Source organism: Leucopleurus acutus (genome assembly GCF_964270905.1).
Source record: "Leucopleurus acutus genome assembly, chromosome: 9".
NCBI lineage: Eukaryota > Metazoa > Chordata > Mammalia > Artiodactyla > Delphinidae > Leucopleurus > Leucopleurus acutus.
In genome coordinates, this window is record NC_139144.1 from 48,747,796 (window position 1) to 48,773,166 (window position 25,371).

General features: G+C 38.5%; 1 protein-coding gene across 1 annotated transcript in view; it reads right to left on the reverse strand.

Moving 5' to 3' along the window:
• Nucleotides 1–24,055, reverse strand: part of SDHAF3 (succinate dehydrogenase complex assembly factor 3) — an 81,564-nt gene extending 57,509 nt beyond the window's left edge. The window contains exon 1 of the mRNA XM_082846472.1: nucleotides 23,827–24,055. Coding sequence (XP_082702598.1) covers nucleotides 23,827–24,000 — 174 coding nt within the window. The 5' untranslated portion in view covers nucleotides 24,001–24,055. The remainder of the gene's footprint in view (nucleotides 1–23,826) is intronic.
• Nucleotides 24,056–25,371: the final 1,316 nt, after the last annotated feature.

The window sequence follows — 25,371 nt, forward strand, 5'->3', positions numbered from 1 at the left end:
TGGTACTGGCACAAAAACAGAAATACAGAACTATGGAACAGGATAGAAAGCCCAGAGATACACCCACACACCTATGGTCAACTAATCTATGACAAAGGAGACAAGGATATACAATGGAGAAAAGACAGCCTCTTCAATAAGTGGTGCTGGGAAAACTGGACAGCTACATGTAAAAGATGAAATTAGAACACTCCCGACACCACACACAAAAATAAACTCAAAATGGATTAAAGACCTAAATATAAGACCAGAGGAAAACTCTTAGAGGAAAACAACTTAGAGGAAAACTCTTAGAGGAAAACATAGGAAGAACACTCTTTGACATAAATCACAGCAAGATCTTTTCTGACCTACCTCCTAGAGTAATGAAAATAAAAACAAAAATAAACAAATGGGACCTAATGAAACTTAAAAGCTTTTGCACAGCAAAGGAAACCATAAACAAGACAAAGACAACCCTCAGAATGGGAGAAAATATTTGCAAACGAATCAATGGATAAAGGATTAATCTCCAAAATATATAAACAGCTCATGCAGCTCAATATTAAAAAACAAACAACCCAATCAAAAAATGGGAAGACCTAAATAGACATTTCTCCAAAGAAGACATACAGATGGCCAAGAGACACGTGAAAAGATGCTCAACATCACTAATTATTAGGGAAATGCAAATCAAAACTACAATGAGATATCACCTCACACTGGTCAGAATGGGCATCATTAAAAAAATCTACAGGGGCTTCCCTGGTGGCGCAGTGGTTGAGAATCTGCCTGCTAATGCAGGGGACATGGGTTCGAGCCCTGGTCTGGGGGGATCCCACATGCCGCGGAGCAGCTGGGCTTGTGAGCCACAACTGCTGAGCCTGTGCGACTGGAACCTCTGCTCCACAGCAAGAGAGGCCGCTGTAGTGAGAGGCCCATGCGCCGCGATGAAGAGTGGTCCCTGCTTGCCGCAACTAGAGACCCCTCGCACAGAAACGAAGACGCAACACAGCAAAAATAAATAAATTAGTTAATAAACTCCTACCCCCAACATCTTCTTTAAAAAAAAAAATCTACAAACAGTAAATGCTGGAGAGGGTGTAGAGAAAAGGGAACCCTCTTGCACTGTTGGTGGGCATGTAAATTGATACAGCCACTATGGAGAACAGTATGGATGTTCATTAAAAAACTAAAAATAGAACTGTCATATGACCCAACAATCCCACTACTGGGCATATACCCTGAGAAAACCATAATTCAAAAAGACACATGTACCCCAACATTCACTGCACCACTATTTCCAAGAGCCAGGACCTGGAAACAACCTAAATGTCCAAAAACAGATGACCGGATAAAGATGTGGTACATATATACAATGAAATATTACTCAACCATAAAAAGGATGAAATTGGGTCATTTGTAGAGATGTGGATGGACACAGAGTCTGTCATACAGAGTGAAGTCAGAAAGAGAAAAACAAATATTGTATATTAACACATATATGTTGAATCTAGAAAACTGGTACAGATGAACCTATATGCAGGGTAGGAATAGAGACGCAGACATAGAAAACGGACATGTGGACACAGCAGGGGAAGAGGAGGGTGGGACGAATTGGGAGGTTAGGATTGACATATATACACAACCATGTGTAAAAGAGATAGCTAGTGGGAACCTGCTGTATAGCACAGGGAGCTCGGTTTGGTGCTCTGTGATGACCTAGATGGGTGGGATAGGGTGTGGGGTGGGAGGGAGGTCCAAGAGGGAGAAGATATATGTATATATATAGCCGATTCACTGCGTTGTACAGCAGAAACTTACACACATTGTAAAGCAACTATGCTCCAATAAAAAAAAAAAGTTTTTAAAAAAAAAAAGACCCCACACTTCCACTGCAGGGGGCACAGGCTAGATCCCTGGGTGGGGAACCAAGATCCCACATGCCGCACGCCACGGCCAAAAAATATATATACATACAGATCAAAAAAAGCTACTATAAATGGAGATAAAAAGACAGTACCTGTTAAAATATTGTGGCTTAAATATTTACACAATTCCAATACAAAAAATATTGATTTGAAAATATCCTCCATCGAGCAGAATTTGCCCAGAGCTCCTCTGATATCTCAACATTTATAGAAAGTTTTCTCAATTAAAGAAGTCAACAATTCAAATGCATTAGCCATAAAATGTAACTTTGATAAAGCTTATTGCAAGCAATTGTAAGAAAACAATTTAAATAACAAAACCATATGCAAAACCTATATTCTTCAGAAAAAATGACACATTACAGACAACAACATCTAAAAAAAAAGTACTTTAATATATCCCAAGAGTAATTATTCTATTTATCTTCTTTTTGTAATGGTCATATACTCATTATAAAGGCCATGTTTTTGGCCTTAAACAGATATATGTAATTCTCACATTTTAAAAACTTATTTTTGAGAACAGTTTTCATAAAGAACTATTTTATAGCTATATCAATAAACCAAATTTATAAGTCAGTAAGTATACATTTCAGATGTGTATGTGTGTTTTATGATTTTATTTTAGTACTTCTAAACTTCCAAGTGTCCCAGTTTTAACAAATTATACAATCAAGTTCAGACATAAGATAAAACTGCACATTGAAAAAGACCAGATCAACTATACTTCAATAAAACATTTTAAAAAGCTTAATGAACATCAATATGTAAAAACAGGAGCAACGGGGAAGATGGCAGAACAGTAGGACGTGGAGATCACCTTCCTCCCCACAGATACATTAGAAATACATCTACACGTGGAACTGCTCCTATAGAACACCTGCTCAATGCTGGCAGAAGACCTCAGACTTCCCAAAAGGCAAGAAACTCCCCAGGTACCTGGGTAGGGGAAAAGAAAAAAGAAAAAACAAAAGAATAGGAAGAGGACCTGCACAAATGGAAGGGAGCTGTGAAGGAGGAAAGGTTTCCACACACTAGGAAGCCCCTTCATGGGCAGAGACTGCGGGTGGCGGAGGGGTGGGAGAAGCTTTGGAGCCGCGGAGGAGAGCGCAGCAACAGGGGTGTGGAGGGCAAAGCGGAGAGATTACCGCACAGAGAATCGGTGCCGACCAGCACTCACCAGCCCAAGAGGCTTGTCTTCTCACCTGCCGGGGCTCGGGTTTCGGTTGGATCCCAGGGAGAGGACTGGGGTTGGCGGCGTGAACACAGCCTGAAAGGGTTAGTGCACCACGGCTAGCCGGGAGGGAGTCCGGGTAAGTCTAGAGCTGCCAAAGAGGCAAGAGACTTTTTCTTCCCTCTTTCTTTCCTGGTGCACGAGGAGAGGATAGATTAAGAGCACTGCTTAAAGGAGCTCCAGACTGGCGCGAGCCGCGGCTAAAAGCGCGGACCCCAGAGACGGGCATGAGACGCTAAGGCTGCTGCTGCCGCCGCCAAGAAGCCTGTGTGCGAGCACAGGTCACTCTCCACACCTCCCCTCCCGGGAGCCTGTGCAGCCTGCCACTGCCAGGGTCCCAGGATCCAGGGACAACTCCCCCGGGAGAACGCACGGCACGCCTCAGGCTAGCAACGTCACGCCGGCCTCTGACGCTGCAGGCCCACCCCGCACTCCGTGACCCTCCCTACCCCCGGTCTGAGTGAGCCAGAGCCCCAAAGCAGCGGCTCCTTTAACCCCGTCCTGTCTGAGCGAAGAACAGACGCCCTCAGGCGACCTACACGTAGAGGCGGGGCCAAATCCAAAGCTGATCCCAGGGAGCTGTGCAAAGAAAGGGAAATCTCTCCCAGCAGCCTCAGAAGCAGCAGATTAAAGCTCCACAATCAACCTGATGTACACTGCATCTGTGGAATACCTGAATAGACAACGAATCATCCCAAATTGAGGAGGTGGACTTTGAGAGCAAGATTTATTATTTTTTCCTCTTTTCCTCTTTTTGTGAGTGTGTATGTGTATGCTTCTCTGTGAGATTTTGTCTGTATAGCTTTGCTTTCACCATTTGTCCTTGGGTTCTGTCCGTCCTTTTTTTTTTAATTAAAACAATTTTTTTCTTAATTATTATTTTTTATTTTAATAACTTTATTTTATTTTATCCTCTTTCTTTCTTCCTTCCTTCTCCTTTCTTTTTTTCACTTTCTTTCTTCCTTCCTTCCTTCCTTTCCCTCCCAGCTCCATGTAATATCAAACGGCGAAAATCTCCCAGAGATCTCCATCTCAACGCCAACACCCAGCTTCACTCAACGACCAGCAAGCTACAGTGCTAGACACCTTATGCGAAACAACTAGCAAGACAGGAACACAGCCCCATCCATTAGCAGAGAGGCTGCCTAAATCATAATAAGGCCACAGACACCCCAAAACACACCACCAGACGTGGACCTGCCCACCAGAAAGACAAGATCCAAACTCATCCACCAGAACACAGGCACCAGTCCCCTCCACCAGGAAGCCTACACAACCCACTGAACCAACCTTAGCCACTGGCGACAGACACCAAAAACAACGGGAACTACGAACCTGCAGCCTGCAAAAAGAGACCCCAAACACAGTAAGATAAGCAAAATGAGAAGACAGGAAAACACACAGCAGATGAAGGAGCAAGATAAAAACCCACCAGACCTAACAAATGAAGAGGAAATAGGCAGTCTACCTGAAAAAGAATTCAGAATAATGATAGTAAAGATGATCCAAAATCTTGGAAATAGAGAAAATGCAAGAAACATTTAACAAGGACCTAGAAGAACTAAAGAGGAAACAAGCAAGAACGAACAATACAATAAATGAAATTAAAAATACTCTAGAAGGGATCAATAGCAGAATAACTGAGGCAGAACAACGGATAAGTGACCTGGAAGATAAAATAGTGGAAATAACTACTGCAGAGCAGAATAAAGAAAAAAGAATGAAAAGAACTGAGGACAGTCTCAGAGACCTCTCGGACAACATTAAACGCACCAATACTCGAATTATAGATCCCAGAAGAAGAGAAAAAGAAAGGGACTGAGAAAATATTTGAAAAGATTATAGTGGAAAACTTCCCTAATATGGGAAAGGAAATAATTAATCAAGTCCAGGAAGCACAGAGAGGTCCCATACAGGATAAACCCAAGGAGAAACACGCCAAGACACATATTAATCAAACTATCAAAAATTAAATACAAAGAAAACATATTAAAAGCAGCAAAAAAACAACAAATAAGACACAAGGGAATTCCCATAAGGTTAACAGCTGATCTTTCAGCAGAAACTCTGCAAGCCAGAAGAGACAGGCAGGACATATTTAAAGTGATGAAGGAGAAAACCTACCACCAAGATTACTCTACCCAGCAAGGATCTCATTCAGATTCGACAGAGAAATTAAAACCTTTACAGACAAGCAAAAGCTGAGAGAGTTCAGCACCACCAAACCAGCTTTACAACAAATGCTAAAGGAACTCCTCTAGGCAAGAAACACAAGAGAAGGAAAAGACCTACAATAACAAACCCAAAACAGTTAAGAAAATGGGAATAGGAACATACATATCAATAATTACCTTAAATGTAAATGGATTAAATACTCCCACCCAAAAACACAGACTGGCTGAATGGACACAAAAACAAGACCCATATATATGCTGTCTACAAGAGACCCACTTCAGACCTAGGGACACATACAGACTGAAAGTGAGGGGATGGAAAAAGATATTCCAAGCAAATGGAAATCAAAAGAAAGCTGGAGCAGCAATTCTCCTATCAGACAAAATAAACTTTAAAATAAAGACTATTACAAGAGACAAAGAAGGACACTACATAATGATCAAGGGATTGACCCAAGAAGAAGATATAACAATTGTAAATATTTATGCACCCAACATAGGAGCACCTCAATACATAAGGCAAATACTAACAGCCATAAAAGGGGAAATCGACAGCAACACATTCATAGTAGGGGACTTTAACACCCCACTTTCACCAATGGACAGATCATCCAAAATGAAAATAAATAAGGAAACACAAGCTTTAAATGATACATTAAACAAGATGGACTTAAATGATATTTACAGGACATTCCATCCAAAAACAACAGAATACACATTTTTCTCAAGTGCTCATGGAACATTCTCCAGGATAGATCATATCTTGGGTCACAAATCAAGCCTTGGTAAATTTAAGAAAATTAAAATTGTATGAAGTATCTTTTCCGACCACAATGCTATGAGACTAAATATCAATTACAGGAAAAGATCTGTAAAAAATACAAACACATGGAGGCTAAACAATATACTACTTAATAACGAAGTGATCACTGAAGAAATCAAGAGGAAATCAAAAAATACCTAGAAACAAATGACAATGGAGACATGACGACCCAAAACTATGGGATGCAGCAAAAGCAGTTCTAAGAGGGAAGTATATAGCAATACAATCCTACCTTAAGAAACAGGAAACATCTTGAATAAACAACCTAACCTTGCACCTAGAGCAATTAGAGAAAAGAAGAACAAAAAAACCCCAAAGTTAGCAGAAGGAAACAAATCATAAAGATCATATCAGAAATAAATGAAAAAGAAATGAAGGAAACGATAGCAAAGATCAATAAAACTAAAAGCTGGTTCTTCGAGAAGATAAACAAAATTGATAAACCATTAGCCAGACACATCAAGAAAAAAAAGGGAGAAGACTCAAATCAATAGACTTAGAGGGCTTCCCTGGTGGCGCAGTGGTTGAGGGTCCGCCTGCCTTTGCAGGGGACATGGGTTCGTGCCCCGGTCCGGGAGGATCCCACATGCCGCAGAGCACCTGGGCCCGTGGGCCATGGCCGCTGGGCCTGCGCGTCCGGAGCCTGTGCTCCGCAACAGGAGAGGCCGCAGCAGTGAGAGGCCTGCGTACCGCAAAAAAAAAAACAAAAAAAAACAAAATAGAATTAGAAACGAAAAAGGAGAAGTAACAACTGACTGCAGAAATACAAAAGATCATGAGAGAGTACTACAAGCAACTCTATGCCAATAAAATGGACAACCTGGAAGAAATGGAAAAATGCTTAGAAATGCACAACCTGCCAAAACTGAATCAGGAAGAAATAGAAAATATGAACAGACCAATCACAAGCACTGAAATTGAAACCGTGATTAAAAATTTTTCAACAGGGCTTCCCTGGTGGCGTAGTGGTTGAGAGTCCGCCTGACAATGCAGGGGATATGGATTCATGCCCCGGTCCAGGAAGATCCCACATGCCGTGGAGCGGCTAGGCCCATAAGCCATGGACGCTGAGCCTGCATGTCCAGAGCCTGTTGCTCCACGATGGGAGAGGCCACAACAGTGAGAGGCCCGCGTACAGTAAAAAAAAAAAAAAGAAACTACAATGAGATATCATCTCACACCGGACAGAATGGCCATCATCAAAAAATCTAGAAACAATAAATGCTGGAGAGGGTGTGGAGAAAAGGGAACACTTTTGCACTGCTGGTGGGAACGCAAATTGATACAGCCTCTATGGAGAACAGTATGGAGATTCCTTAAAAAACTAAAAATAGAACTACCATATGACCCAGCAATCCCACTACTGGGCATATACCGTGAGAAAACCATAATTCAAAAAGAGTCACGTACCAAAATTTTCATTGCAGCTCTATTAACAACAGCCAGGACATGGAAGCAACCTAAGTGTCCATCATCGGATGAATGGATAAAGAAGATGTGGCACATATATACGATGGAATATTACTCAGCCATAAAAAGAAACGAAATTGAGTTATTTGTAGTGAGGCGGACGGACCTAGAGTCTGTCATACGGAGTGAAGTAAGTCAGAAGGAGAAAGACAAATACCGTATGCTAACACATATATATGGAATCCAAGAAAAAAAAAATGTCATGAAGAACCTAGGGGTAAGACGCGAATAAAGACACAGACCTACTAGAGAATGGACTTGAGGATATGAGGAGGGGGAAGGGTAAACTGTGACAAAGTGAGAGAGTGGGATGGATATATATACACTACCAAACGTAAAATAGATAGCTAATGGGAAGCAGCCGCATAGCACAGGGAGATCAGCTCGGTGCTTTGTGACCACCTAGAGGGGTGGGATACAGAGGGTGGGAGGGAGGGAGATGCAAGAGGCAAGAGATATGGGAACATATGTGTATGTATAACTGATTCACTTTGTTATAAAGCAGGAACTAACACACCATTGTAAAGCAATTATTCTCCAATAAAGATGTTAAAAAAATATGTAAAAATAAAATAGCTTCTTGATACACATCATTTTAAAAAAAAACCAGAATGTTACTAACCAAAACAAAAATTGCCATGTTATTCCCCCCTCTCTTTTTTAACTAGATCATCTATCACCTAGTGTTCAAAAAACAAACAAACAAAATACCTTGGTCTATTTACATTTTCACAAAATTTCCATATGTTTATTTTGATGTTTTTCAGGTCATTGTTCTTCTAATTCATGCTTTCAGAAGTAATCTACCATAACTATGTAAAAGCTGCATACTCTTTAAAGTTTTATGCAAAGTATACCGCTTTATAAGAACCACAAACATCAACTCAAACACAATAATGTATTTGGTAGCTATCTGCCTTGTAAGATTGTGAACTCCAGCAAACGAAGATTACATCTGGTGAATTTTTTTTTTTTTAACACTATCAATTATCATTGTTGAGGGCACTATGTGAAGCATGGTAAATATTTAACAAACATATACAGAATGAATGAACCTCTCTCTCTCTTTTTTTTTTTTTTTGCCACACTGTGCAGCATGATATTAGTTCCCCGTCCAGGGATTGAACCCTAACCCCCTACATTGGGAGTGTGGAGTCTTAACCACTGGACCGCCAGGGAAGGCCCCAGAATGAATGAATTTCTTAAATTAATACAGGGAAGATTTCAGAGAAGACCTGACAGTGATAGAGAAGGGAGGCAAAAAACAAAACAGTCAACAGAGCATGAGGTGCATTCACACAAAAGAATGTATGTTGAATCGATTCCTTAATTTCTAACATAAAGTTGAATAAAAGTCCACATATTTGGTTTCACACATTTATCTATAAATAGTAAATAACTGAACTCAATCTCCGCTAAGCTGGCTTACTAAGAAAAAAGACATTTACCAAAACAAGTATTTAAAACACTATTCAGGGGAGACCCATGAAACCTTCAAAAATGAATTTAAATTATATAAAAGAAATCAGGAAAAAAATTATTCTTTTTAAAATTTTAAAATTAGTGAAAACATTTACAATGTTCAAAATACCAATAACTATCTCTATCAGACAATACAAGTGTGAAAATTACTAGCAGAAATGTGAAAAGACACTATTTCAGATAAAACTGAAATACAACGTTTTCTGAATTTCATTCAATAACGTGTTTCCAGATATCTTCTGCCATCATGTGGAAATTTTTGAAATTACACTTACACAAAAAATTCCTGTATCTGACTGGAGTATTCCAGTCAATACTAGAAGGAATGAATGAATCTGGTTGTAAACAAGGTAAATATTCTTAGAAGAATTTAGTGAAAATGACCATGCACAGTTGCTCCTAGTTTCTCTCTTCTTCTGGAGAGAAGATGGTGTTCACTGTAGCTTAAGGAAACTGCATGACAGACACCCAACTTCTTTTTCTGTTTCCAAGATTCTTAGCAATTATGCCTGTCCTAGGACTCTCCCAGTTCATGATCTTAAATTTCCTAAATACTCTTTAATTATCTCTCTCCATTCTTAGGCACTTAAATCACTATATTAAATGGAAAAAGAAAAAAATATATATATATATAAAAAACTGAACCAGGACATCCCTGGTGGTGCAGTGGTTAAGAATCCGCCTGCCAATTCAGGGGACACGGGTTAGAGCCCTGGTCCGGGAAGATCCCACATGCCACAGAGCAGGTAAGCCCGTGCGCCACAACTAAGCCTGTGCTCTAGAGCCCACGAGCCACAACTACTGAGCCCGTGTGCCACAACTACTGAAGCCCACACGCCTAGAGCCTGTGCACTGCAAAAGAAAAGCCACCACAATGAGAAGCCCACGCACTGCAACGAAGAGTAGCCCCCACTTGCCGCAACTAGAGAAAGCCCACGTGAAGCAACCAAGACCCAACGCAGCCAAAAATAAATTAATTATTTAATTAAAAAAAAAAAACCTGAACCAGCTATTCATGCATTCATATGCCTACTGACTTGACAGCATATCTAGATAAAAACATGGATTAAAGTGCTTGGAATAAGCCTAGTACACTATGAAATATAACACTGAATTCTCATTTATTTATGAAATACAATTTAAGAATTGCCATAATCAGGCTAAAAGCCTCTGCTTAAACTATTAATCTTTATAAACTATAATTCACATATTTGGTTAACTTTTTATCCAACATGTTTGGTCTTCATCTGAAAAATCACACATTTTTCTTTTGGAGGAAAAAACCAAGATTTACTGTGCATCTATCATAAGCAAAATACTGTCCTAGGAGCTTTAAGGTACACAAAGATACATAAAACATAGTTTTCGTCCTCAAGGAATTTACCCTCTACTAGCACCAAAAAGGATGTACACAAATAATTATAATACACTGTAGAAAGCATGAAGAAAACAAAAATACAAAATAATGTTTTAGAAAATTAGAAGACAGAGTTTTGCTTTTACTGGGAAAATTAATCAAGAAACAGTTGATAGCAAAGGATTGGAGCTGTTATGAAAGACATTTTAGGATTTGGCTATACAGAAAAAGACAGGAAAACATTTAGGGGCCATAGTGAGGCCAAGACAACTTAAGGCCACATTCTCTGTTGAGTATGACTGGAACTTAGGAAACTTGAAAAAGAATATTGAGATGTAAGGTAGGAAAGACATATTCAAGTCAGATTTTGCATAGTTTTTAACTTGTGTTCAAGAGAGGTCAATCGGAAAACAGTGATGGCTTTTTACGAGGGCAATAATATGATCAAAGTTGTGTTTTATAAGCTGACATTTAAAAGGGACTAAAGGCAAGCTTATTTATGAAATTACTACAAACATCCAGAGGCAAAGAGAATGGAGACAACAGGTCAGAGTTCTGATATGGTAAAAGGAATCAACCAGATTTGGCAACTAACTGGATATGGAAGATAGGAAAGAAGGAAGAATTAAGAATAATGAAATTACAAAATTTGTTTTCAGTACCTTCAAAACTCCTTCCTATCAAATCTCCTTCCTACGACACGCTACAGCTAAAATAGTTAACACTTATTGAGAACTTACCATGTACAAGGCAACTATTGTGCATATATTATCTTATTTCATCCTTAACCTTTGAAGTAAGTACTGTTGGTATTCCCATTTCACTGATGAGGAAACTGAGGCTTGGAGTGGTTAATCAAATTATCCATTCACACAGTAAGTAGCTGGATGTTAATCAATGTCATTGTTAATCATTAAAGTGTTAGCTGCTAATAATTTAAAATGGAATCTCTCATAGGGTAATTATATTTTAAAAAGAAACTCAAAGATAAAAAGATCTTCAAAATCCAACAGAACAGAGTCAGAATAAGGAACAGCAAGTGACAGGGTAGATATACTGGTTAGAGAACTGCCTAACAATCATAAATTGAATGGCTAAGGGAAAGAGAAGTTTCCTCCTATAATCACACCACTCTGTTTGCCCTGCTGCCAGAAGACCAACATTCTCAACTACTACTCTTTAGAGTACAATGAGTCTTCTTCTATCTTATACAGACATGTACCACACTTATGAACTCCTTACAGATACTGACCATTAATCTCTGTATCCCCTGAAAAATAGTAGGCATTGAATCAATCAGTGAACAAATAAACTCAGTTGGGCTCCTCCTGTCTAGTCCTCCCAGCCTCACACAATTCAAGACCTACATTTGGAACAATTTCTCCATGTCCCACCTTGAACTTGTTGCTGAAACCTCTCCTCCTGATTCTTTGCTTTCTTTCCAGTTTTTGTCCTTAATAATGTCGTCTAGATTATCCCTGACACTCTACATGTTAAGGCCATGAACAAACAAATGGCTGGCCTTATTTATATTAGAAGACGTGTCTCTACTAGATCCCAGGACATTTCCAAGGGTTCTCTAACCCACTGACTTCTTCCTCAGTTATCGAGGAAAGGCTTTACCTTCCATGGAATCAAACAGTACCCATGTTAAATCATGAGGGCTTCTCCTTTGACTGACTATCCAATAGGTTGTGCAGCTGGTCTAAGAGATGGGGCCAAGTTCCCAATGCTCTAGACTTTAATTCGTATATACTTTCCCAAAGAAACAGTATAGCAAATAGTAGTAAGGCTCCCAGACAGCCCTGCAGAAAAAGTCTATTTAACCACAGTACAGTTAAAATATTACACAATGGCAATTACATTTTTATTTTTTCATCATAAATATACCACATTTATGCTATACTGTGGACTAAATAGCTGTTTATGGTTAATCCTGGTTAACAAGATTTCAGTATCCAAACTAAAAGAAGGATGAGTTATCTATCATCCAAGTATCAAGCAGAGGAGTAAACTGCTGGGTATCACCCAACTACAGTTAAGTAGAAAGCTAACCAACATAATTAAAAGCAACATATACATCTACCTCTGTAAGTACAGACTAAGATAAAGCAAAATTTTTAAAGACAAAAATCATTAAGATTTGAGATTCCAGTTATGCTTTTAAGAAAAGATAAAACTACTAAATAGCTTTTTAAACTTTATATAACTTCACACTAGCTCTATTACTATTTAAGAAAATATACTTTAAAAATATACTACAGTTCAATCTTAACATATGAACTTCTTGCCACCCCTTAATTAAAGGTGTAGAGCATATTTTGATAGCAAAATGCTATCTAAAATATGCTTTAGTTGAAAAGAATAGAACTAAAATAATCTGGTATGTCTTACTTATCAAAAGTGCCAAATGTGAATTTGTTCTTCACAAACAGAAATTAAATTTTTTTCTTTTTAGACACATGCATCGACATTTGTAGACAAACCCTATTTAAAACAAATTTCATGTATGCAAATGCAGGTTTACACAAAGAAGGAAATTATGGGCTGATTATTCATTTTACAAAAGGATTAACAAAAGAATTTCTTTAAATAGTTAATCTGCCAGTATACTTAAAATAGTTAAAATTTTTTAAAATCAACTTATAAACAACTTTTCAGAAATGCACTCATAGCATAAAAGTAGTTACAAAAGTATCAAGCTTCCAAAACGTTATTATTACAATCTTTGTCCCAATCGCTTGACTAACCTAGCAGGTGACACAAAAAGATTAAATACAATAGCTGAAAATGGCACAGAAAAGCAAATTTTATATAGTTCTTAACTATATACATGTATGTCTACCATAATCATTAATACTGGTTTCTTGTTAACTGTTTCTTTACTGCGTGCAGTAAAATTGCACGCAGAGGCTAGCAAACAATGAATCAATACGGCTGAAGGTGACCTAAGAAACCACAGAGCAAAGGGTCTTCTCTGCCTTCATTGTGCAGGCAAGCCAGAGGTACAAAAGAAGAAAAATCCAAGAGATCCCATCAGCGTTGCAGCTTGTTTTTGATTTTTCCTTTGCAGTTTTCTAAGAAGTGCTCTGAGATATAGAAGACAATCTCTGGGAAAAGGAAATCCAAATCTGATGATCCAGAAATGGAGCATTGTGGAAGAACTAAGAGAAGCAGGAAGGACCTAATGCTCCCGAGTAGCCACTACTGGGAGTGTTCTGTTCAGAGTTCCACCCTGAGATCAAATCCACAAACCCTGGCACCTCCACTGAAGACCAAACAGATGTGGAGTAATCTGAGAGCAAAAAAAGCAGCCTTACAATAATAAGGCAGTGAGGCTGAAGGAGAAATAGGAAAAAGGTTTAGCCAACTCAGGAAAATCTGATGGTGCAAAGGAGACAGATGTTGCCTAAAAAACAGAAGATGAAGAGGATGACAGGAGGAAGAAGGGGGTTGAGAAAGAGGAGGATAGAGAAATAAACTTGAGTATCTAACTCCACATGAATTCCAGAGTAGGGAAAAATACAACAAACTTCTTTGAGATGGCTCTGCCCTCATTAGATTTAATTACAAAATTCAAATATAATCATATTGCAGTTTCTAGAAGTGTACTAGAAATTTAAAGTAATTTACATGAAGTAGCCAAGGTCGTTATTAGTACCCTGAAACTGTATCAAAGTTGTATATATTTCCAAATATTTTAAAATAAGACGTTTTTCTCACTCTGTGCATCTTGCTTAGCCTAGTAAAGGCATGTAAATATGTTCACGGTGTTTTTTAAGTGCTGTTAACTATGGTTATTGGCTAGAAATCCTGCATTATCAACTGTACGTACTTATACCTTATAGAATGAATAAGTAGGCAGCCAGGCTGGGAAGTGTGAGGCAGTGAACAAGCTACCTTTTGGAGGGGTTAGAGCTTTGGGTCTGTGCTGGGAGGCTAGACCCATTGATGCTGCATGCTGATGTTATTATAGTTGTTTGTTTGTTTATAAATTTATTTATTTATTTTGGCTGCATTGGGTCTTCGTTGCTTCGTGTGGGCTTTCTTGTTAGTTGCAGCGATCCGGGGCTACTCTTCGTTGTGGTGTTCTGGCCTCTCATTAAGGTGGCTTCTCTTGTTGCAGCGCATGGGCTCTAGGTGCGTGGGCTTCAGCAGTTGCGGCACACGGGCTCAGCAGTTGTGGCTCACGGGCTCTAGAGCACAGACTCAGTAGTTGTGGCACACGGGCTTAGCTGCTCCGTGGCATGTGGGATCTTCCCCAGACCGGGGCTCGAACCCACGTCCCCTGCATTGGCACCACTGCACCACCGGGGAAGCCCTATAGTTGTTTTTATATATACGTATTTGCCATGCCATCAGCTGCCATTCTTAGTGTGGAAAGGGTAAAGTTCCTATGAGAAGTGTGTGATTTTTTTTTTATTCAATGGGATAGTTTTAAACAAACTAGACAACTTCATCTGCAGCAAAGTGAAGAGTCCTGCAGCAAAGTCCAGAAAGCTTTGCTACTTAAACATACAATATACAACATTCTGCTATTTTTTTATGTTTATAATGATGAAATGTTTTTTGAAAAAAAATAGGCCATGTTTAAAATCTATTCAAGTAAAGCATAAATATTTTAGTGTTTGAAAGCTCAGAAGTCAAAATTCAATTTATTTTAGAAATGCTCCAAGTTTACTAATTTAGGATTAGGGAAGACCAAAAACTTCTAAATAAAATAAATATGATCCTCCCTTGGGAACTGAGCTAAAAAAATCACACAATGGGAAACATCTGAATTCTCTCAGGCCCAGAAGACCAATTAGGTAGCTGAATCTATCAACACACTGATAATAATAATAATGCTTTGGCAGGAGAAAATGTGCTTAAAATAAAAATAAAGTATCAAGAGGAGGCAAACTTCCTAATGTGTGTTCAGCACTGTCCAGGAAAAAAGGGCAGTGAAGCATGAGGACCCACAATGTTTTCTACTGCAAACTAAAAGGATGTTTCCTACTACAAGGCCTGATGAAAAATCTCTCATGCCTACCCAGTTCCCATTATTTTAATTCCGTGTTTACCAGGCAACCTTCTAAACATTAATTCAGTTTCCTAGAAAGCTTAATAGAGGTCCACAATCCCTTACTTGCAATTCTGAAGTCAAAGAAGTTTCAAAAAACAAAAGCTGTTTCAGAACTCATCTGGTAGCAAATCCGGACCTAAATGGATTATGTGAAGCATTTATTTACTCTGCTTAATATGAACAGTCAAATGCTTTACTGCAGAAATATTAATGTACTTGATTACAGGGTACCACTCCAGATCCCACAGGGGTGTGTCTTAAAATTCAATCATACTCCTTCTTACCTTTCTAAAATCTAAAAAATTCTAAATTCTGAGACACCTCTGAAAGAAGTGTCCCTGGATCTAAATATGAATATTCTGACTCCTGGAAAAGGAGAGCCCTCTTCATCGGCCCCCCTCCCCAACCCATAGAAATCAGCATCTAGCTTATACTTCAGTATTACATAAATTTAGTTAGTGTGAATCTGAAGTCAATATTCGATCATCTCTGAGTATGCTGATAAAGTCCAATTCCAAATGTACAAGATCAATTACCAGAACTTACAATGACAATCTTGGGTGGCACAAACCTACCTAGAATCTCCTTCCTAAGCCTACTGGTTTCCAAGCCACCTTCCATCCTCTCTCTGTCTCACTTGCCAGAAGACAAACCAACAGTTAACCAATTTCCTCTGCCAGTCCTAATACACTGTCAGCCTTCATGCAACCTTCTACAATACTTAGTAAAAGGTAAAAAATTAAAATAGATTTCTAACAGTTATTAAGTAGCAAGTTAATTTTCATTAAATGAAGTTATTGGAGAATTATGACTATTTAAGTATGATCTCTAAGAAATTAACATGAGAAGATTCTTCACGTTGCTTAAAAAGACTTAAAACCATACCAGATAGATGGCCCTGATGACTCTTTTCTGATCTCAGTTTAGAGCCCTAAAGATTCTAAATTCTAAATATGTCTTCTAGTGGTTAAGGAAAAACCAGTAACTAGATAAAGTTTAATTTTTAATCTATACATGTTTATTCTTTCCCAGCAATGCTTTGTAGTTTTCAGTGTACAGGTCTGAACATCCTTTGTCTGAATTTTCCCTAAGCATTTCATATTTTTTGATGGTAAGTGATATTTAAAAAGTTAAATTTCCAAGTTTTCACTGCTAGTATATAAAAGTACAGTTAATTTTTATATACTGACCATGTATCATACAACCTTGCTAAACTGACTTATTAAATTCCAGAAGTTTTTTAGTAGATTACATCAAATTGTCTACATAATCATATCTCCTGTGAATAAAGGCAGTTTTATTTCTTTCTTTTCAATCTGGATGCCTTTTATTTCTTCTCTTATTTCAGTGGCCATTTACAATACTGAATAAAAAAGTCTACACATTTACATTGTTTTAATTTTACAAAACTCAGCAAGAAATAATTAAGATATATAGCTGACATTATTTATTAAACATGAAGAAGTCTAAGTTTAACCTACAAAATTTAAAGAGCAAAATTAGGAACTATATTTATAAGGTGCTAGCTGACTCAATGTATGTGTTTTCCTGTGCTTTGTGACACAAGATTGGTAACAAAAATGCTGAGTATATCCAACTGCATTGTTTAAAATCACATTTATTGGCTTTCTTATAATTACTAAAGTAGCACATGATCTGGAATTCTGAGGTACAAGGAAGAAAATTATAATCATCCTTAATCCCAGCACCCAAAGATAAACACTGTTTATTTTTAATTGTATCATGAGCAGTTTTCTATACCATTAATTCTTCTGAAACACCATTACTAAGAGCTGCATACTAACCCATCCATCATATGGCTATGTTATAATTTCATTCTTCTGCCATCACTGGACATCTATACTGATTTAAATTTTTCACTATTACCATATACATTCAACACAGCAGTTAAATTCATATATAAATCAGAGAATGACCTCTTATTAGAGTCCCTTTTGCCCATTCCTGTATTAAAGCTGTTAAGTGTTCTCCCAGTCCAAGCTAAGTTCTTCTTATACTAATGCTATCAAGCATCTATCACATTAATCCCAAATACATTCCATTTGCCTTTTATTTTAACTAATTTTTAATTCAGGAATTATTAATTTTATGTTAATGGTAAGTATTACAAAGAGAAATAAAATGTACTGTATTTTTATTGTCCGTGGTATTACTATGGTAACACACAACCCTAAAGCTAAAAGAAAAGATTAAAGAGAGAAATCAGTGGTGCCAATGAAAAGTGTAAAGTGGGTTAAGCCGTTTGATATAGTTTTAACTCATCTCCTAATATAATCATACCTTAGAGGTAGAAGAGAACTTTTTGGTCCGTCTGTAATTTCAAGGGTAAAATATTACTTCCCCTACTAAGACAACTGAAGCCAAAAAAATCACACAGGAAATATATGTGCCTGACTAGCACAACAGTTTAACAGTTACATTACAGCAACTTCTATTCTCATGTCATTAATGAAAAAAATCTTTGAGAAAGAAATGTGTCGCAATTAGCACCTTGGGATAATAAACATACAAATAAATCATTACCTAAACATTTCCTAATTATGCTAGAGGTGTATCAGGTAGAAACATGATTTTAAAAAAATCTTCCCTGTCCCTTAGGAAAAATACCAAAAATGGAAAACAAACCAAATATACAAATAAACTGTAATAAGCAAACAAGCAAAATTCAAAGAAAAAATATATAATCATTTTACATTAAACAAAAATTGAATAGTCTTTTGGAAACATTAATTTCCAAAATCTTAACTGATTTTCATGAGGTGAGAGCACAAGATTTTCATCGTACCTAGTTGTGTGGCACCAAACAAGTCATTTTACTTCCACAGGCCTTAGTTTCTTCATCTTTAAAATGAAAACACTTGAGAATCCCCAGTTTGAGATGGCAGATTGGAGAAATCACAGAAGCTTGTTTCTTATTTCTTCTCCCTTCCAAAACTCCACTGAACTAATAGAAAAACTTTTAAAGGAGCGATCCATAATGACTAAGAAAGGAGCCATTAGAAGCCAAGAGATTTCAGTAAGGTTCTCAAAATGGAAAGCAGGTGGAGAAGTTTAACCAATAAAACAGCCTCAGTAGAAGCAGCCACAGCTTAGAAAACAAAACAGAGAATAACAGCTGAAGATAAAGCCAAACTGCCAGAACCAACTGAACACAAACACCAGGGAGGTAAAGAAAATGAGGAGCAAGAAGCAAATCCAAGGGAGATTTACTGAAACTCTGTGATCCTAAAAGTAATTCTCTAATCAACAAGCCTACCTATATACAGAGTTCTCAGTTTCTTATTGCTTTACTTGTATATTTGGACAGATAACAAAATTCACAAGATACTTGAAACCTGAAAGACACCAAAATAAAATGAAAAATGTCCCCAGAACAGATAAATTAAGGAATAGAAAAGAATATATTGCTCTTTATTATAAGCCCTCCCACACTAATTTTTTTTAACCACATACATACATTACTTTGGTTTTTCAAAAAAGCTTAAGAGCATTAACCTAAAAAACAAGTTTACTGAAGCAATGTGAAGCCCCTTTCAATCAATTCTAATACTCCCTATGTAAAATTTCAGACATCTGTTCTTATTAAGCAACCGTAAAATAATTTATCTCATAAAATAAGAGGTAAACCAGTAAAATCAACATTATGCATATATATAATCCTTTTATTAAATTCCACGGAAAAACTTACTTCAAATTCTTAAGTCTGTGTGGTATATAGACATACACACAGCCCTACACACACAGATCTGTTTTAGAACCATAACTACTAGCATATTAATACTATCATTCTATTACCATTATTTTAAATCTATAAATTCCAATAACTTTAAAATCACTTAAATAAAAGGACGTACCTCTGTGTTCCAGTAATATAAAGTCAATAATATTTGCAATGTTGATCAAACTATGATTTTTAAAAACATCTTAAGTTACTTTATAACATAAGCACTGTAATAACACAACTGACACCAATAAAAGTTAAGTATTTCTAAACAAAAAATATCGTAAAAGCTTCCAAATACTTCAGAAATGAAAAAAAGAAACATTTTATGTTCCAAGGATATACTGTTTCAAATCCTCACCTTCACCCCTTTTTCAACCATTAGTTAAGGACCACAGTATGGCTAAAATTTTTAAAATGGTAAAGCTTAATGTGGAAAACACACATGTGTGACATATCACCATTCAATAAACCATCACCACCCAATAAACCATCACAAAAACACCACACTGAGTAACATGCGGAATAAACAGTACAACTAAGAGGTTCCCAGATGACTCCCTCATACTTGGTAGATGATCCCACACACACACAATCCATCTACTGAACAGAGAGGTAATTCATTCCTTTTCTCCCACAAACTAAAATACAAAGTTCAAATCAGGATGTTCAAAACCAACAAAATGAGGTCCTCAAATTAGGTAAGAGAGACGTACAATTATAAAAACTGCAAAATATCCATCCAACCCTAATTATATTAAGTTAAGGAAACTCTAAATACAGATGACATGCAATGTAATCATACATTTTTTTAATCTGATGATCCACTTCAAACTCATAAGATATCCCACATGAGTTACAAATGCACAGTTACATGAAATTTGAAGCATTTCCTCCTCTCTAAAATGAATACAACAAAATAAAACAAAAGAGCAATTATTATGATAAAGACTATCATACAAATCTAAAGTATGTTCCTTTGCAGAAGCAGCTTAGGAACAACTGAGTACAGAAAAAGAAAAGAACAGAACAGTTCCAGCACTACCCTACTACTACCTTCATTCTCTTTAACTCCTAAATGTTAGTGGTCTATCTTTGACCACTATCTATCTAGCTTCCCCCGTTATACCCAGCCTGGGCACTTTAATTCACACCTTTGGACCATCAGTTACAAATAATGAATTCCAAATCTCTATCTCCAGCCACAATCTGTCTCCTGAGTATCAGGGTAAATATATCTCAAAACATCTCCACTTGACTGTCCCACCAGAATTTTTAACACAAAAATGTACCATACTGAACTCATCCTCCACCTCCTCTTCCTATATACTTATTCTGGTTATTGGTATCGTATTCCAAAACTTGAGAGTTATCCATTCTGTGGCCTCCCCTGTAATTAATCCTGTATCAGTCACCAAGTCAAATCCCTTTCTACCTTAAAAAGGGTAACGCAAAAGCCCATACTCTCCATCCTCAGCATCTCTGTCTTGGTTCAGGCACATACATATTTGGGATTACTACATCTCTCCTAACAGTTCTCCCTACCTTCAATCTGTCTCATTCTTCAATCATTCCTTTCTATTGCTGTTAAAGTGATCTTTCTAGAATATAATTTGAAACATTTTCACCACTGCTTAAAATCTTTCAATGATTCAAAATAAAGACCTAAAATCCTTTAACAGAATATCCTGTCTCTTGTCACCTCTTTAGCTTTATCTCTTCCTTATCTCCCATGTAATACACTAAATTCTAAACACATCACTGCATATCCTGGAAAAAGTCATACTGTTTCTTACCTCAATAACTCTGCATAGGTTATTCCCTCTTTCTAGAGTCTTTTTCTTGACAAGGTAACTCTGACCTGCTCAAACCTCAGCTCAGACATTACATGTGGCCTCAGCTTCCTCCATTCCCTCCTTGCCCCTATAGCACTTCAGAGACACCCTTTCATACTATAATCGTCTATTATACTCTAAACTTGTACACCATAGAAGTAAAACACATATATTATTCACTGTGTGTCCTACAATGCCTAGCACTTTGCCTGGCAATAAGTGATCAATAACTATTTAAAGAATGTTTAAGCATTTTGCTTTTTCCAGAAACTTCCACTATAAACCTCCCCCAAGAGACACAGAGCAAAGCAGCTACTTAAGGAAAACAATGGAAACCAGGCAAGAAAGCAACAGACATAAATAAATGGGGCAAAAAAAATGAAAAATTAAACACACGGAGTCTTTTCAAAGTGGCTCGCTCCTAAGGAGCCGTGTTTCGTCTCACATTCTAACACGAAGGTCTTCTACTTGCTATTTAATTTTCAACGTTTATTCTAATTTCCCAGAAAATAGTGGTAAGAAGTTCTTCTCTCCACAACTGGGTCGGCGCAGAAAGAAAAATGGAAAGCATTACCTAAAACAGCTATTCTTCAAAACTGAGCATAGTCAGAACTTTAAAAGTGTCATAATAAGTAAGACCCCCTGATCTACCCTGCCCCAATTCCACTTTTAACAGTTGTCCCCTAAAAGGCTCGGGAATAAGATTACAAGGGGTATTTTACTAACCAGTTATCAAACATCTCTCCCTGAACTTAACATTTTTTCTCTATGGTAAGAAATTATACAAATTCACTATTTACTCTGTAAATATGCATTTACATTTTTATCCTTAAGATAAAATGAAATACTTTCCTCTTACCTTCCCCCAAAGGTCCTTGAACAGAAATTTCCCCCGATGAATTTGCTCTAATATTTGCCAGTTTTCTGTGATCAGAAGGGAATGGATGAAAGGGAATAGGGAACTCTCCTCCCGATACTGAGTCCTCTCATATTCCTGACCCTTCCCTTCTCTTCTCCAGTGGTATCCATACCCAACTTTGCCTTTTAAAGTAAAGCAAATTCAAGTTCATAAGCAATTTTAGAAGTGTGTGAAAGAATCCTAGAGACCAAATGCCACATAGCACTAGGAGAGTTTTTTGGTTTTTTGTGGGTTTGTTTTTTTTAAGCTGAACGCCTGACACCAAGTCTCCTCAGTTGATCAACACATTTTTTTAAAAAAAACAGTTTTTTTAAAATGTCTCTTTCCTCTAGCCTATTACCAATTTATTCTGGGTTCCTACTCTTTCCCTAAAAAGCTTCCCAGTTCTTAGGACCTCCCAAAGTGCCCTTATTTCTTCCCAACATAGAGCTAGACTTCTTCCTGTCCTGCCACAAACTGACTTGGCTTAAAAGATGTCACTTACATTTACATACACTAATTTAGAGGTGCATATTGTAAATACTGTTATGATTTTACAGATAAGAAAATAAGACTAGGAAAAGTGACCTGACATTTAATAAATGCCGGTACCTGAATTTGAATCCAGTTCTTCTGGCTTCAAGACCAAGTTACCATATTAAAAGAGAGCAGTCTGCAGCAGTCTGCATTTTAAGATTCAACTTCCCTGGCTCTAGGCAGCCTCACTACATCTAATACACATAATTTTTAGGCAAGTTCTAAATTTCACCGTTGTCCTAAATGTCCCTCTTGCAAGCGTACATGAGTCTACAATAAAAAATTCTGCAATTCAGTGAAAAAGTTCGGTGTTCACCCTAATGTTCACCCTGTGTTCACCCTTTATGATTTTTTTTAAAAAAACAGACTTCAATAATCTCTATAGCCATCAACTTTTTAGGCTGAAGAATTGCTTACCTCAGTTCTTAAACCAACACTGCTTCATGCTTTCAAATACCTGTCGCTCTAATTGCCAATTTCATTCATTTCTTTATATTTGCAAATAACGAGGGGCAGTGCTGCATGGCTCCCAACCCCACGAAACACTCTAAATGAAACACTCTGAATATCATTTGACTTCACTCAAAAAAGGGAGGGAAAAATCAAAGGGTTAATCCCTAATGCATGTGTCTCATTAAGATTTAGTGCAATGACGCAGAGCAATTCAACAGAATAACGTGACTTGAGACTACGAAGAAACCAACTTTCACCTGACTTACCTCTGACCAGCATTTTTGCCCACCGCTTGTAATTACCCCCAGTCTTATCCGATTTCTGTTATCAGTCAACTGAGAATATTATTAAGACCCAACAAAGAGCACTGGGATTTTAAAAATAGTAATTATAGAAACAAGACTCTAAAACTCTGAAAACTAGTAACGAGAAAACCATTAATTTATCAATAGGCGCTTGCTACGTGCAAGGCACTGGAGGAGACAAAAAAGCTGCCAAACGGTAAGCTCTTTAAGCACCTGACGGTGACTTATTCAATTTTGTAACCTCCATCCTCACCCCTCCAGCGCCTGGCAAAACTTGAACTGAACTGGACACGCTGTCGTAACGGGATGTGCTCCAGCGAGGAACCTGTGGGATAAACAGACCAGCTTGGGACGTAACTTTGGGAAGTATTGTTTGAACGGCTTTGCGCTGTTTAATTCAAACGGAACAGGCTGCCGCTGTGTTCGAGCTCGTGAGGCCCGGGGAAACCAGCCGGGTCAGGCGGCCTCTCCCAGAGACAAACCGGGACACCGCTGAGGGACCTCAAAGATCTGGGGCGAAGAAAAGGGGGCAGTTACTTGCCTCCCATTCCTGCAAGAATAGCTCGGCCTCGTCAGAACCAACGGTCTTATGTCTCCTAAATTCGTCCTTCACGTACTGGTCACCAAGGGCTTTGAGGTCTGGGGGCAGAACCCGGTGCAGCAGCAAAATGCGCCGATACAAGGCCCGGACACGCGAGACGTGCCGAACAGGCATAACTCCGAGCGTGGACCACAGGCCGCGCCTGCGCAGAGAGACCGCGCGCGCCTGCCTCTCCTTACAAGCTGAGTATAAGTAACCCAAATACAAGCGGAAGAGGGCGTGCGACCTGCATCCGGTTGGGTCCGGCCTAATATCAGGACCTTCCGGAAACGCGAGGGGCAGCGGCGGGCAGAAATGGGCCGGTCCTTCTCTGAAAGGGGCGTAGCTTTCGTGGAGCGCCAGCGCAGCGACTACTTAGGGCCTGCGTCTGGGGCGGAGCGGTCGTCCACCAGGAGTCTGGCTTGGGTGCTTGTTAACCACTCCGTTACACCCCATCATCTTTTCCATTCATCTTACCCCTTTTCCTCCTGATAAAGGCTTAAGAAAGTCTCCGTCAAAATCGGACTCCTCCAGGAAGCCTTCCATGGTTGGCTAAAGACACTTCAGATGTCTTTGCAGTGTTCCTGCGTTCTGCGCGAGGGATCGAAATGGGATTAATCTCTCCATTCACAAGCCCACCCACCCACGTACCTTGCACAGGGCTGTGCTCCTAATTTGTACCCTGATGGCGTGGCCTGTTTCATGTAACTCAAGTGAGACCTGAGCCAGCAGGTTTCAATCCTTAGCTCATGTCAAGTTGGCTTTAGAAGAATAATTAGAGACCATTTTAATTGTATTGTGTCCAAGGTCACGATCCGGGATATTCTGATTAAATAGTCTGAGATGAAAACGTAGAATCAGAACGTTCACAAATCTTCACCTTTTACAACGGTGATACTGAGAGTGTGACCAATCAAAGCTGGCAGCAGTTTAGCCTCGTTCTTTCTGTCCCATCACACCTTTGGACCTTCAACAAATCCTGATGGCTCCACCAACAAAATGTATGCAGAATTCGATCATTTCTCACTACTCCCTCTTCCACAATGGTCTCTCTTTACCGGATGCTGTAGTCACTTTTTGTGTTTCTGCTTCTGCCATGATCAGCTTTGATCATGATCCACCTAAACTGTAACAGCCTCTGCTACTGGTAGTATCTGGCTGCCTTAGAAATCCTTGCTGGTTCCCATCATTCTGACCACACCTTTTTACATAGCTTTTTATTAAATTATTAATAGGTTTTTAAAAAAAAAACAACAGGGTTTCCCTGGTGGCGCAGTGGTTGAGAGTCCGCCTGCCGAGGCAGGGGACACGGGTTCGTGCCCCGGTCCAGGAAGATCCCACATGCCGCAGAGTGGCTGGGCCCGTGAGCCATGGCCGCTGAGCCTGCGCATCCGGAGCCTGTGCTCCACAACGGGAGAGGCCACGACAGTGAGAGGCCCGCGTACCGCAAAACAAAACAAAACAAAAACATGTTACTACTCTGCTCGCCAAAATCCTCCAGTGGCT